This window comes from Chelonoidis abingdonii, chromosome 2 (genome assembly GCF_003597395.2).
Source record: "Chelonoidis abingdonii isolate Lonesome George chromosome 2, CheloAbing_2.0, whole genome shotgun sequence".
NCBI lineage: Eukaryota > Metazoa > Chordata > Testudines > Testudinidae > Chelonoidis > Chelonoidis abingdonii.
Genome location: NC_133770.1, coordinates 196,914,225 through 196,929,526, shown reverse-complemented (window position 1 = coordinate 196,929,526; position 15,302 = coordinate 196,914,225). Strand labels below are relative to the sequence as shown.

Sequence of the window (15,302 nt, the reverse complement as noted above, 5' to 3'; positions counted from 1 at the left end):
AGAAGCAACTAAACCTTTCAGACACATACTATGTTAAATTTAATAATATTCTTTGATTTGATTATTTTATTACAACATTTTCCCATTACTAGTCATTTCCCATACACATTTACATTCATAAAATCTGCAGGTTTTTGTGTGTGTGTTAACTCAAGGCAAAGATTTTCTGTTTTGCCACAGCTGTTAGATCTGAAAGGGACAGATTAATAACTAACCACCACATTGGACTGGGTTTTCTTGTACATTGCAGCAGTAACCCTTTGCTATAATGAGGACACAAAGAGCCTCACATCAGGCTGCTCCTCTTCTTCATAACTCAAAAGCATCACAGTGGCAATAGCCTCTAGTGCTATTTGTCTTTACTGCAGTTGTGACACTTCGGCATGATCCATAATTTGGCAGCTATTTACCGTGACATTTCCCTTCAGTGCAGCCATAACATTCAGTGAAGCCATTATTTGGTTCCATTTACCATATAAATTGTATTGTTGTGCATGCATGCTAGAAGCTACATTAGGTACCTGAAAATGAGTAAATCTTGTAAAATAGATACTAACAGCCATTCAGCAGTGGAATTTCTTTACTCCTCAGACTGAACGAGGAAAAAAAATAACATTTTCAAATACTGTTTCAAACTTTTCCCTGAGCAACTGTAATTATTTGTATGTATATGACATGGCAGCTATACTTGGCCACTTATTTAAAAAAAAAACAAAAACCCATAAACCATTAAAAGCTATAACCTGCTAGCAATCTAACTTAATTCAAAAAGGCATTAGGAGATTCCAGCATGGTAATTAAGTATGGAGCACCTCTGTAAAATGTGCTGAGGGGTACAGACCTGTATATACAGTAGAGAGTGTGTCAGACCTGTATATACAGTAGGGTGTGTGTGTGTGTGAGTGAGAGAGAGAGAGAAGCAGCATACAGCCATCCCTTCATTACATTTCTTTGTTGTTTTCCATGGAAGTGTGCGTTGTGTAGGAAGGGAGAACTCTGTCATTAGCCTCAACAAGCAATCTTAGGTTCTGTCGTAGCAAATTCATTTAGAAAAGTCAAATTACGATGTAGCACCAGCAACTACAGCTTGATCAGTTGCTATTATTAATATTATTATTTAAATCCCCACTCTCTACATATAGTACTTCCCAGGCACGTGTATTATTATTTTTAATCATTTAAGTCCCCACTGTGCACACAGCTTTTAATACACCTTTTTTTGCAAGCATATTAAGTGTATTGTTAATTCCTTGCTGTGAATCTACGGTATTTCTTTTCCTTGTACATTCAATGTCCTATCATTATTTAAACCCTCACTGTGTGCATGCCATATATATTCTCTTGTCCATCTAATACTGTAGCATTATGTATATACAACACAGCTTGCTTAGTCAAAATAAGCCTTATGCATACTGTAGCAAGTTCACAATACCTACTTTTGAATAAAAAAAAAAACAGTTGTCTATGTTCTCACATATCTGAGCATTATCAGCGGTATCAACAGGGAAAAGATAATTTGTATGCCTCAAATACCTGCATTTTTTCCAGATAAAGCTGCTCTCTTCAGTAATCTAAAACAACCAGTAATAACTTATCTTTAAAAAATGGGGAAAATAAAGATCCCTGACTATCTTTGATTTATTCGTGGAAGAACAATCATACATATCTTAAGATCTCTCTTTAACATACTGGAGAAGTTTGATAAAAATGACAAACCTATTGCTATAGCCAACATAAACTAAAGTCTTTAAAATCAGTAAACAGGGGATTCAAATTCTACATGTAAAGAAGTTGAACTTTGGTAATAATGTTATAAGTGTATTGAAATGCTGAAGAGTAGCCCAAAAGGTACAATTAGAACACAAATAATGTCATCTTTGAATATAAATATAAGAATGTACCAAAGATGCCTCTGTTCCCTCATCATATTTGTATTAGTGATGGAGCTTTTGGACTTACTACTTTTCTAAATAATCTTTAGTAATTTAACAGTTAATGAAATACTCAATGTTATATATGCATATAGTATACTACTATACATAACACATCTTAGGTCAAAATGTTCAGACTGGGATGACTAAAAATAGGCACACAAATCTACTGAACTTCAGATGATCAGCACCTCTGAAAATCAGGGCACCTTTTTAAGTTACGACGTATGGATTTTGGTACACAACTTTAGTTACCTGATTTCAAAATATTGTTCTTCATGACAGACTTTTAACAACTATGGTTCCTTGTCTGGACTTTATCAGTTAGTACAGATCTGAATTGTTTTCTGATACTTCTATTACCCATAGATATGAATATTTTAACTTTTTTTTTAAACACTAGAGAGGAATAAAAATATATCACGTTAGTACTCTCTGACTGCGGTCTGATCTCAAAGTTTTGAGTTCCCTTGCCTTCATCTGGCATCAAGGAGTAAGAGTAAAAACAAAGCCATCCCACCATGGTAACTAGCTAGCAGCAAGCCACATGAGGAACCCTAGAATGTCCCTGTAGAATAATCTAAGCTTGATTAGAAGAAAAAGCAAAAAAATTTAAAATGCAAAGACCGACACCACTCTTCCTTCTGAAAACAGCTGAATTGACACCAACATTCAAAAATGGCAGAAAAGCAATGATTCTTTGCTGGATACTAATCTGTTAACCAGTAATAATAGATGTAAACTGTCAAATTACAGTGGGAATGCAATACTAAATCATAAATTGAAAAGTGATTTAACTTTTCTGTGGGTTCCAAGTATGTTAGTATAATTGAAGCATTTACATAACATACGTTACTTTCAAGAAAGCTAAATCCAATGTGCACAACCAGTCCTGATTATTGCCCAAGATGGAAAATTAACCCTGGATTTTTTTTTTTATTTAATATGGGAATGTCCTATGATCCAAGGGAACTGGAAAAGCAGCAGAGAATCCTGTGGCACCTTATAGACTAACAGATGTTTTGGAGCATGAACTTTCGTGGGTGAATACCCACTTCGTCAGTTTATGGAAGGGATGATATGATAGGATAGTTTAATTTGGGCAAGTGATCTTGGATTATCAGCAGATAAGTCTGCTCAAGGGTCTGTGATGGGATGTTGGATGGGATGGGATCGGATCTGAGTTACTGCAGAGAATTCTTTCCTTAGTGCTGGCTGGTGAGTCTTGCCCACATGCTCAAGGTTTAGCTGATCGCCATATTTGGGTTCGGGAAGGAATTTTCCTCCCAGGCAGATTGGCAGAGGCCCTGGAGGTTTTTCGCCTTCCTCTGCAGCGTGATGGGTCGCCTTGGCTGGTGACTCTCTGCAGCTTGAGTCTTCAAACCACAATTTGAAAGACTTGGTTCTGTGGCCTGCTTTCTGCAGGAGGTCAGACTAGATGATCATATTGGTCCAATCTGACCTATGAGTCTATGAGATGCATGCATCTGACGAAGTGGGTATTCACCCACGAAAGCTCATGCTCCAAAACATCTGTTAGCCTATAAGGTGCCACAGGATTCTCTGCTGCTTTTACAGATCCAGACTAACACGGCTACCCCTCTGATACTTGACACCAAGGGAACTGGAAGTTTATCATCAGATGCCTGATCCTGTGAGATGCCAGTACTCTCAAAGTCCATTAACATTAAAATTTTCTGACTTCAATGAGTGCAGCTGGATCAACCCCTAGAAGTGTAACTACTGTAATGAAAATAAATGTACAGTAGGTACAGTATAAAATTTACTGTTTTGGAAAATGTTTCCACATCTAGGTTGTATTCCCATTTTATGTATAGGTAATGGCACCTCTTCAGCCAGGAATAACTTTCAAAACAGAACAAACATTTTAACTGAACCCACTGTGTAATCCAGGGATTCTCAAACTTCATTGCACCATGACCCCCTTCCTACAACACAAGTTGCTACATATCCCCAAGAGGGGAGACTGAAGCGAGCCCTGCTGCTCAGGAGGGTGGGGGGGCAAAGCCTGAGCCTCATCATCCTAGGCAGGGGGGCCCTAAGCCAAAGCCCAAGGGCTTCATCACTGGGCAGGGGACCTGTAGCCTGAGCCCTGCTGCCCAGAGCTGAGGCCGGGTGGGGAGGCTCAGGCTTTGGCCCTGTGCAGTGGGGCTTGGGTTTCGGCTTTGGCCCCGGGTTCCAGCCAGTCTAACGCCAGCTGTGGCTACCCCATTAAAATGGGGTTGTGACCAACTTTGGGGTCTGACCCACAGTTTGAGAACCGCTAGCGTAAACTATTCCCTACTTATGTTATTATTTATACATGATGTGTATTGGGCCCAGAGAATTTATACAAATGACCTTGCTCTTTGCCATAAGGCCTACACAGTAGCAATACTAAATAATAACTACTAACTTTGCTATGAGAAGCTGTACCAAATATTCATCAGTGTTTTAAGTACATTATAATATACTGCACCTCTATGGAAGAGCTAATCTACAAGAAGTGTATCAATATGAAAAAATACCACACACACGGAGATAGCTTTCTGCATTTTATTAAATAGTTAGTACAAGTAAAGGACCTCAATACATGTAAACACAATTTAGAACTAAAGCCCAATTAGCCCATCTTGTGGGTTAATGGGGAGAATAAAGGGTAAACAATAAAAATAATAAACACCACAGCAAAAGTATAAGATGACTGTTCCAAATGGTAACCAAAGGCTTGAATGAAAATGGCAGGGTTGTGTGTAGTTGCAAACTCCGTAATTTTTTTTTTTTAAATTGTGTTCCCTCTCTCCCTCCTCCCCTCCATTTTTCTGCCATGTTAGAACTAATGGATACATTTTCCATATAGAACATGTCATGATATTTGATTACCATCCACAAAATAGCCATAATATCATTACTGAGTTTGCAACCCAAAAAAGTAAAAAGATCATTTTTAACTTTGGTTTCCCAAAAATGTCAAGGGTTAACAAAGCATCAAAAAAATGTTTTGTTTTGCTGCATATGAAAGATATTTTTAAAATCACAGGATCTAAATTGCTGAAATGACACACATAAAATGTAATGTTTCCAAACAGGATTTAAAAATCTTATCAAAGAAACTGATGGATCAACCTCTGCATTTATCATTTATTCTAATTGCCCAGAATAACGTTCACATCTAGAATTAGCCTGAGCACCATTGCCTGTAAAAGTTACAGAATCAAACACAAGCACATTAAGTCCTTGGTACAGGCACTCGCTAACTTTTTTTTTTAATCAAAACTTTTTATTAACAACTTAATACAGTTTTAGTATACTATCATTTACCAAGTTTGTTTTTAAAAAAATAAATGGTTTCTAGTAATTCTGAGGCATAAAGTGCCTATTTTCTCTCTCTCTCGATTTATATCATTGTTCTGTTTTTACAGCTTACTGTTGACAGAGTTAGGTAATTCAACTACAATTTTTCCAATGTTTTTTCCCATGTACATATAATCTACAGCACGGAATACAGACTCCAAGCCAGTGAACTTGCCCTCTGGAGACATGTCTCCGAGGTCCACCTCACAAACCAGTTCTCCACTTTCATACATTGTGAGTAAGTGCTCCATAGCCATTTTATATTCAGAAAGGTAATGGTTCAGGAAGAAACCCTGGATGCTGGCAGATTTCTTCAGCAGTTTTGCTGGCAACATTTCTGCTTTAACAGGCTGAAGGCCAGTAGGATTTTGATAGCCAGAGATAAACCCAATAACTATCAGGCGCCCTTTGGTAGCCAAGGAGTTGACAGCTAAGTCAAACATCTTTCCACCAACAGATTCATACACTACATCCATACCTTCTGGGTAGTCCCTTTTAATAACCGCACCAACATTTTCAGTTTTGTAGTTGATGGGATGATCACAGCCAATGGATTTCAGAAAACCAGCCTTTTCATCACTGGAGCAAGTTCCAATTACATGGCACTTTGCCTTCTTTGAAAGCTGCACAGCAAACTGGCCTGTTCCTCCCGATGCTGCAGTTACTAAGACCTTCTTGCCTTCAGACAACTGTCCAAGCTCCTTCAGACTGATGTATGCTGTAGTGCCACTTACCATTAGAGTAAGAAACTCAGGTTTCACAGAGGGCAGAAGAACTGCTTGTTTGGCAGGCACAACTGTATATTCAGCAAAAGAACCAGGTGTCATATAGGTCACAGCTTGGCCTACTGTGTATCTGGCACTAGCACTGAGGCCTAAGGCTACCACATCACCAATACCTTCAAAACCTACATCAAATGGGGGTTTAACTGAAGTGTCATACCGGCCAGCTGAGTAGTTTATGTCAGATGCATTAATGCCAATAAATCTAGAAGAAAACAAAACTTTGTTAACATGCTTGATTTGTCAAATACTTTGCCATGTGAAAAAGCATCCACTTACATTTTCTGGGTAAGATATAACAATGCATATTCAAATATACCAGTAATTAGAAAAAATGTTCACCTCATACTATTAAAAAAAAAAGTCCATATACATAGCATAGCAGTGATTTTAAACAGACTTTTGTATCTTATGTTTCTAATACTGTAGAAATTTTAGACACATTTTTAAAAAATAAGACATTTTCCACATGGCCATTTTAACCAAAATAAGCAAACCAAAAATAATTGTGTATGAGACTGGAAAATTAAAATTAATTGACCACTCTACAAAAGATATAAAAACAACTCTGTGGAATAAAATAAGTGCTAAATATGTTGATTCTGGCAACAAATCTACATTTCTGATTATAATACTGTTAATGACTAACGATAATATTAAGTATAAATGTTATCTGCAAGGTCATTGATCATAACATGTTACTGAAGGCAAGTTTTTTTTTTTAAATGATGGTGTGACTATAGGAAATTAGCTAATTTCAACCTTATTAAAATATTTTGCTTTATATCAATTACTTGCAACACATCAAAACAGCATTGTACAGAAGGACTGAAATTATAACAGAGTATTCAATGTTTAGAAGACCTATTGACCTCTAACAGGTGAAAAAGAATGCCAATGTTTTCAAAAAACACACACATATACTAAACTTGATTAGCAGTAAAAGATAATCATGGTATCACAATCTACTTTAATTGTACAGGCGATATTTTACTAACAATATTTTTCCATGTCAATGTAGCTCATAACTAAAATACCTTGCTACAAAAGGAGAAAGTGGAGGGGGAAAGTCAACTAGAAAATGTCAAGAAGCTTGCACATGCAGCAGAAGAATCCCAGATTTTTACTACATGTGGAAGCGATAACCTAAAGATTATAGAATTTGGTGTCATATGAAAAGCTGTAGAAATATGCAAACAGTGCAATTTTAATGGTCAGTTAGCAACATTTTCAAATTGTGTGTCTGAGATTTTAAAGTGCTTACACACACAGTACTCAAAGAAATGAGAAAATGAAAAAATGCTTTATTTTGATTTTTCAGTTCCCTATACTATGGAGAATCTCAGACTTTCGCTAATGTAAAATGTGTATCATACACACAATCTATTAATATATATAATATACACACAGGCAGAGAGAGAAGAATGTGACTTTTGTTGCTTTTCTTAATTCTACATTTAATCTCCTGTTTAATTGTAACAAAGAATGTCTACATCCTATTTATAGATAAAAAAATCCACTATTCTTTAATTTACATAATTCCCATGTCCCATTCTAAAACAAACCAACCTCCCCCCCGCCCCCCCACCAGCAGCTTCCCTAGCAAAACATGTCTCCTCAGGACATTTGAGAAAAATGATCAGAAAGCTAAGGTGCAATTGGTGCTACAACTCTGCATTAGATTTTAAAACCCAACTTTTAGCAGTGGGGTTTAAAAGCAGAGAGATGGTTATCTCCCTCCTTTCCCTCTCTTATCCCTACAACGATAACCTTCAACCCATGGATTTACCACCTCTCCTCCACTCCTAGCCAATTTACCCCTGAATTAGACTCCTTGCCTGATACAGACAGAACCTTCTTCCTGGCGCAGAGAGCCTATTCCTGCGCCTTTGATTTTTGCACTGTATGAAACAGGCATCCCCTGTATGCACCCTAGAGAGGGGAGGAATTTAAAATAAAAACTTTTCTCCCCCACCCTTAGCGGTCCCATCTTCTTTTCACTTAGCATCGTTCTTAAAATGGAGAGGGACAGAGCACGGCAGGTAAATAACCGGCTAAAGCTGGAAACTTTGTGTGTGAAGGAGTGGGGGGATTGGATGTACTGCAGTTAGCCAGATGTCTGGTAAACAAGTGTCCTCAACATGCTGCTTTTTACCAGAGAAAATGCAAATCACTCCCCATCTCTTCCTCTCCCGGCTCCACCAGCAGCTGAAACGTGTGGGCGTGAGAGAGGACGATGCAATGGCAGATCTCGGGGAAAGACACAGTGCAGAAGAAGTTGGTGCTTGCCTGGCACCTCCCCACCTTTTATGGTAACCGTAATAGGGGGAAAGTGCTAGTGTTGGCACCAATAGGAGTGTGATATTTCAGCGGGGCTTCGGGGGTCGGCCAGGGACTAAGAGTTGGGGCACCTCTCTGAGGACACTCCATCCTAGCACTCCCTCCCTCTGGCTCCTATTCTCCACCCCGGCATCTCCACCTCCTTCTCTAGCACTTGGCCACTTGCAGCTATCCCTCCCATACAAAGCTTTATGTGCAGATGCGGATGCCTTTCCATCTCAGCTGGGACTGGGGTCTGTATTTATTCGGTGGCTGTATTACTAAGGGAGTCTGAGATACGCACAGGTCAGCCTGTGGAGAAACATTTGAAAGACTGTCCTCTTTTTCGCGATCCCTGCATTTTCCATTTAAAATGGGGTTAGGAGCCTCAGCAAAAAAATAGATTAGGAGGAAATAAAGAAATGCGAACTACTATATAATGTGTACAAGGCTTGCTGGTCATATTTGTTACCACCCTCCACCCTATAATCTTCCAAGCTGCCTCTGCCATGTGAAGTGATTCTCTCCGGACTAGGGGAATCATTATTATTAATCAATATAGTCTCCAAGCTTGCTAAAGTACTCCCCACCCCACTCCTTTTTCTCAACCCGCCAATATTTGTATAACTCCCATTTGTGTTCGCATATAGGTGGGTTGTTTTTTTTTTTTACAGGTAGTCTCCCTAAATGTCCCATATGCAAAAAAAGATCAAACCACAATGTCAGGATTAAAACATATTGTCTAAATCCTTTTGAACCTTGCCTGTCAAGGTACTATGAGGGAGATGGTTTGCTGTGCTGTGCCCCGGACGTTTTCAGACCCTTTCATTTTAAGCGCAGAAATGAATGCAAGATCAACTTCCCAACTCGTGTGTGAGCGAGCGAGACGAGGTGGGTGTAGCGGAGGAGTAACGGAGTGCACTCTGTGTTTGCAGTATACCTTCAGAATTCTTTTCAAGTGATCTGCCTCTTTTAATTCCCAAATTTAAAATGTCTTTGTTGTTGGACAAAGGAGGGTCTGGTGAGGGCACCGTCTTTCGCTATTTTCAAAATCTGAAGCGCTGAGACACGGAACCAGACTGGGGCTGGCTTTCCCCAAAATAATTACACACTCCGAGTCACTCCGCTTTATTTACACTGAAGCGTGCTGACCCCCTTAGTATTGTTTATTATAAAACCAGGACGAGCCCGAAGGAGGGGTGAAAATGCTGCTTCTCGCACCAAAACAAAACGTAAGAGACAGAAATTCAACACAAGAGCCTTCAACACAGAGACAAAACAAAGTAATCCAAACTAGGAGCGCAGAAGAAAAACAAAATTCTCAACCCAAACACTCAGCAGAAATAATCCCTCACCCCTCCCACTGTGATCCGCCAAGCCATGAATCAAAAACTTTCCCCCCTTCCATTTCAGTAAACTTTTTCCCCCCTATTGACTTCCACCTCAGCAGAAAATCGTTACAAATATTTTGGAAACGAAATAACCTGTCTCTCCTTTACAAAAAGCTCGAAAACATCGCATAACTTAGGGGAAACCTGGGCTTTTGTCTTTGGGTCGTTCGTCTGCAATAAAACAGAGGCACCTTCCCCCTCTTGAAAAATAGAACAAATGCACATAAGAAGCGTAAATGGTTATATTAAGGATTCTATTCCCCTTCTCCCTCCCTCCTTCACCCGAAAGAGAACGTTTATTGTTTTAAATCGATTTCTAGTTTAAAAGCATTGCTCTGAGAGTAAAGGCTATGATGGATTTTTCTGCTAAGAACTAAGGGAATCATCTTGGGTTATTTTTCCACCGAAGGAAAAAAAAGGGGGGGGAGGGTTTCCACTTACTAGAAGAACATCTTATTTGAAAATCAATAAATACAAGGACCCCAAAGCAGTTTTCCACCTTATTCCCCCAAATCCAAAAGCAGATTTTACTGTGGTGAATAAGGATTGTTTTGCATAAAAGCTCGAAGCAATTAATACTGTTCATGGGCGTGACTGGGACTAAAATGGACAAATCCGCCACTGCACCCTTCAAACTCAAGCATGTATTGTTTTGTTTTTAAGATCCTGTAGGTTTCTCCCTATTGTAAAATGTGTTTTTAAGAATAAATAAAGCCAGGGACACATTTTGTCCTTTCGGGTTGGGAAACAGCTCCCCCAGGATAGTACAAAAGGGGAAAGGGGGGCTTGTTTCCTGCTGCAGCTGTCAGGAGGCACAAACAGAGAATACATATATGGATCTGATGTGAGATTCCTCAGCAAATAATAATAAAGAGAAAACTCCGCACAACCCCAAACAATACAAAATGTTTTAACTCCAACCTCAGTTGAGTACTTCCCCCACTCCTACCCCTTTTTATAAACTGATGTGTGTTAACATACAGTAACTGCCTGGCTAAGACTCTGAACCAGCTCCTGCTTTCACTCTGGGGCGAGCAGAGAGCCTCAACCCCACCACTCTGAGGTGTGCACGTCTCTCTGGCACCCAGGAAGCCCACCCAGGACCAAGGTGGGGGGAGGGAGAAGGAAGGAAACGTTACACTGAAAACAAAATAAATTACATGAATAAATTTTAAAATTTCATCGGAAAAGAGGGAGAGACAGTGTGTGTGTGGGTGTGTGGGGGAAATTAGAGAACAACGACGTAACAACCTTATCATATCCAGCTAGGCAAGACTAAGACTTGCTACATTTTTCTGTAGCTGTTTGTAGTGTAAGGCAGTCGGGTCCCTTCCAAGAAAAGGAATTTAACTCCAGCCTGATGCGTGTTTCATGCCATTGCTGTTTCAGGGCCAGTCCTTATTAGATGCAGCAAGTCAGTTCTTTAGACCTCTCCCGCTTTTTCTAACTCTCTCAAAAATCCTATAGGTTGATGGCAGCAGCGGATTAAAGTTTTGTATGAATCTTTTTCAGTCGCAGAAGTCCATACCTCTCTCTTCCGTGTGCAGGTATTGCACATTACATATATTATGAACCCTCCCACTACACACACACAGAGATTAGCTACAGATAAGGTACACAAACACTTCTTTAAACTTCTAGTTCGATCTCACGTCTGTTAGCGTATTTCATTATGCACTGTCTTTAAACAACCAGTTCTACGTATGGACAAGGTTTTTGTTAAAGTCTTTTAAAAACAGGTTTCCCCCTTTCTCCTCTTGACAGCAACAAATTAAATAATCTTCCATGGGGCTTCTAGAGTTCCGGCTTCTACCAAGGAAAGTTAGACCTTTAAACGCCCTACTTTTGTGTTAAGGAACGATACCATCTCGGCGGGAACCAATAAAAACAAATAAGCCATTTGGTGAAAGGTACATTTTGTCCCTACAGTCTTCCTTTTATTGGGAGCTGACCAAGAAGCTTGAACGGACAGTACTAGCTAGCACACAATTTACTGCATATTATGTTAAGCAAAATGTCACGTCTTTACTCCCTGTGTGACCCTGTTTCGTTAAAAATAGCCAACAATTTAGAAATCCTACTTCCCACACGAGACTCACGGTGGTAATAAACTTTCGAAAAGGTTGGAGAGGCTTATGCGGTTTGTTAAAAGCTTATGGCACATCGAGAACGTTTCTCCTTTCCTGGTTTTACTGTTTGCACTTCAGGGGGAAGAAGAGAATGGAGTGGTGGCCAGGCGGTTGAAGGGTGACAGGAGAAGGAGAGTAGCACTGACAGACTGGGTCCTCTGCCTTCCTGTTGATTCATACTCACTAATGGTTAGTGACGTGGAGGACTGGGGGGGGGGAATAGGACCCCCTCCAGACACACAGGGAAACGTACTCACGGTTCTACACATACACCAATGATTGTTTTATGTATGGTCTAGCTACACTTACACACTCAGACCATGGCTATAAATAACAGAGGCAGCCTGTTATATATTAATGTCACGCCGACATTTACATGGCTAAGACAGACACACACGCTGGTGATTGTATGTAAATGTAACAGACACAAACCTGGGAGGGACTAAGAAATCATTTTCTGGGTTTTCAGTCCCTCCTGAACACTTGCTTCACGTGCAGCTTTCTGTTTAAGATCAAGCTGCCCTTTCCCACCCTTGAAAATGGCTACTAAAACAGTGATTTGTGAGGCTGTGTTCTTCCTCTGGGGTAGGAGAATAAATACTGCTTGATCAGCAGCATTTGTAAGAAAGAAGAAACCAAACCAAAAACAAGCACCTCAAAAGATGCAGAAATCCCCACCCTCCCCAATGCATGGGAGGAAATGATTGTGGCATCAGACATTCAAAACAAACAACAACAAACCAACAACAAAATCAAATTATCAGGCGCCAGATGGCAGCTGGTACAACCTGATAGGATGACAGAGCAAGAGAAGGCCACAGGAGGTGAGAAGTCAGAGGGAGTTTGAGCAGGAAAAGGGCTCAGACCCCAGGGCTAAGAAGGAAAGAGGTGAAGAGAGGAAAGGAACTTACCTGTTTCTGACAAGAAGATCTCCATCTCCCGGGAGTGGAACAGGCGCGTCTTGCCGCAGGACAACAGCCTCTCGGAAGTTTGAGCTCAGCTTAGTCACCACCAGCTTCTTCATGGAGCTGGGGATAGACGAGCCCTGGAAATCCAGAAAGTGACGGGAGTAGGACATGTCCAAGATGGGCCGGGGCCGAGCACCACCAAAGCAGGACCAGAAGAGACCCTCCAGAGGACACAGCCGTCGCCTCCTCCAGAACTGAGATCCCCAGCACCTCAGCAAAGCGCTGCTTTTTGTATTAAAACTCATTTCCAGCCTTAGACCTCTTTCCCACCCTCATCACCCTCGGGGAGCGTCCAGCTAAGAAGATTCTTCGGACAGCTTGCAAAACCCACCACCACCAAACTCACAAGAGGAGACACTCTGACTCTCTGAACATAGCTATTTGTGTATGTAAATAACGTCTAATGTAGCAAGCTGCAGCCTGTCTGCGTCCTCCCAGCCCAGCCCCTCCACAACACGGAAACACTACAGAAGCAGCAGCACCAGCAAGATGATCCCCTGGAGCTGATCTTCATTTACCGTCACTAACATGAAACAGGAACAAAGTTCACCCTCCTAGCACTGTCCCGCCTGCAAAGCTGCTGCTGCAGCAAAAATTGTGAGTGCATGTGTTTCTGTGATCTGCAACAACACAGAAACACATGTATACCTCTATATAATATAACCAAATCTGATCACCGCAGCCAGGGATTTTTTACTTTCAGTAAAATACAGATTTGCAATATTTTCCGTTCAAGTTTTTGCTTTTTAGTTTGCATGCTGCATTTTAGTCAGGGATTTGAAATATAGAAATATAAAACCATGCCGCGTTCCCACGCCCCTAGTTTATAAAAGACGGATATGATCCCTTAAAAAAAGTTGAAAGAAAACACGAATAAATTATCAGATCAATAAGGTTAGAATAGTAAAGAGAAGTTGCAGCTAATCTTCTAATGTTATTAGGAGCAGCTGGGGAGCTGCAGGCTGCTGATACAGGCACCTCCCCTTCCGTGCGAAACATTCACTTCCTCGCAAGGTGGTACAAATCAACCCAGAGCCGCTAGCAACCACTAGTGGATACAGCACTTAGATTTGGGGGAGAATAAAAGCACTACGATTTATGAAAGGATTTAAAGCATCTTAAGGATTTTTGTGTGTGTTCTGTCTATAAAGAAAAAAAATACTGCTGATGTCCTTCTAGGCGGGAGACACACACAAGAAATGCAGTTTATAGCCTCATGGATTTTATAGCTCTCTATAACCCGTGTAGAGTTAAAAGAAACAGTGGATCTTTCCCCCACCCCCTTTTAGCTATGGCATTAAAAATATTGCTATATATTTATTTTAGCCAAAAATATTTTTTCTACTCCCTGTTTCTTTAGGAGAGGATTTTTAAATCAATTTCTGCAATGCAGGATTACTTTTGGGAGAGTATTTATGGGATATCAACTGGGAGGTCAAAGGACTCAAATAAACGTTTTGATAGAACTGCCAGTCTGTACTTGGTGATGGTGGAAGTTAATTTAATAGAGCTGTTGCAAGGTGTAGGAAGAATCCATGTATAACTCACCTGGAATTAACTCCATCATTTCAATATGCACAACTCATTTCTTAATACCATGGTACTAATAATTAAAATCATAATAAAAATCACCTTTTTACCTGAAAGGAAGAAAAGTTATAGCTTCAAGTGTTTTCCTTTAGGAATCAGTATGTAGTTTTAATCTTCTTTCGTCAAAAAAGGGGGAAAACACCTTCTGTTCTTGCAGTTAACAATATATGAATCCCTAGACATAAACTATGCAAAATCTATTAGCAGCATTTCATATGCTGCAGTTCTTGCTCTGCAATCTGTTGATGTTTTAAAGTAAGGGAGACCTGCAATCTCTCACAAATCATCCTAAATTCAAGGAGGGGGAATAATGTTTTTGTGTGTGCCAAGACTAGGTAGCATCTCTTGCTTTTTAAGTTTGCCAGAACTAGACATCTGCTTAAGTTAAATCAGCACATGCGTCTTGCACAGTACTTTAGCAAGTGGATTATAATAACAAAACCCTCAAAGTGTGCCTCACATGAGAAATCTTTTATGCTATGCTGTATTAAGACTTCTTTTTTGTCATATTGTTTAGCTCTGGAAAAAAATGAAAACAAAGCAATTAAAAAGATTGACAGGTATGGGTTTGTGTGAGACCGATTTGTAATTGTCAGGGTGACGTTGGCAAGAGGAGGAGGAGTAAAAAGCTGAAGCAGGAAAAGCAAGCTCGATGTGTCTGTCTATCAGTTGAGACTGTCTGAAAGCTCTCGGATCTGAATGTGTGTTACATTTCAGTGAAAAGAGAAGAGAGGGAGAGTGGATCTCTTTCTCTCCCAGGAGTTTAAAGAGGGGAAAACAGTTCACGTTAATTTCTCCCACCCAGTGCATATCTTTTTCTCCCCCTTTGCACACACTC

At 40.1% G+C, this 15,302-nt stretch overlaps 2 protein-coding genes across 2 annotated transcripts in view; one reads left to right on the top strand and one right to left on the bottom strand.

Moving 5' to 3' along the window:
- Window positions 1-4,473: 4,473 nt before the first annotated feature.
- On the bottom strand, window positions 4,474-13,851 carry PTGR3 (prostaglandin reductase 3). Its single transcript, XM_032772646.1, has 2 exons — window positions 12,818-13,851; window positions 4,474-6,272 (listed from the first exon to the last, which is right to left on the bottom strand). Exons 1-2 carry the CDS (start codon window positions 13,117-13,119, stop codon window positions 5,348-5,350), a joined length of 1,227 nt encoding a protein of 408 aa, XP_032628537.1. The 5' UTR covers window positions 13,120-13,851; the 3' UTR covers window positions 4,474-5,347.
- Window positions 13,852-15,158: 1,307 nt separating this feature from the next.
- Window positions 15,159-15,302, top strand: part of TSHZ1 (teashirt zinc finger homeobox 1) — a 55,218-nt gene continuing 55,074 nt past the window's right edge. Inside the window, exon 1 of the mRNA XM_032772644.2 lies at window positions 15,159-15,302. This exon is cut by the window's right edge and continues 1,234 nt beyond it. The gene's annotated coding sequence lies outside the window, so the exon portion shown is untranslated.

What these genes read in the sequence shown, in the direction of transcription:
- PTGR3 (XM_032772646.1), bottom strand. Translation starts at nt 13,119, where the DNA reads ATGAGTTTTAATACAAAAAGCAGCGCTTTGCTGAGGTGCTGGGGATCT. An exon ending in GATCTTCTTGTCAGAAACAG is followed by an intron (nt 6,273 to 12,817) that starts GTAAGTTCCTTT and finishes GTTTTCTTCTAG; the next exon opens with ATTTATTGGCATTAATGCAT.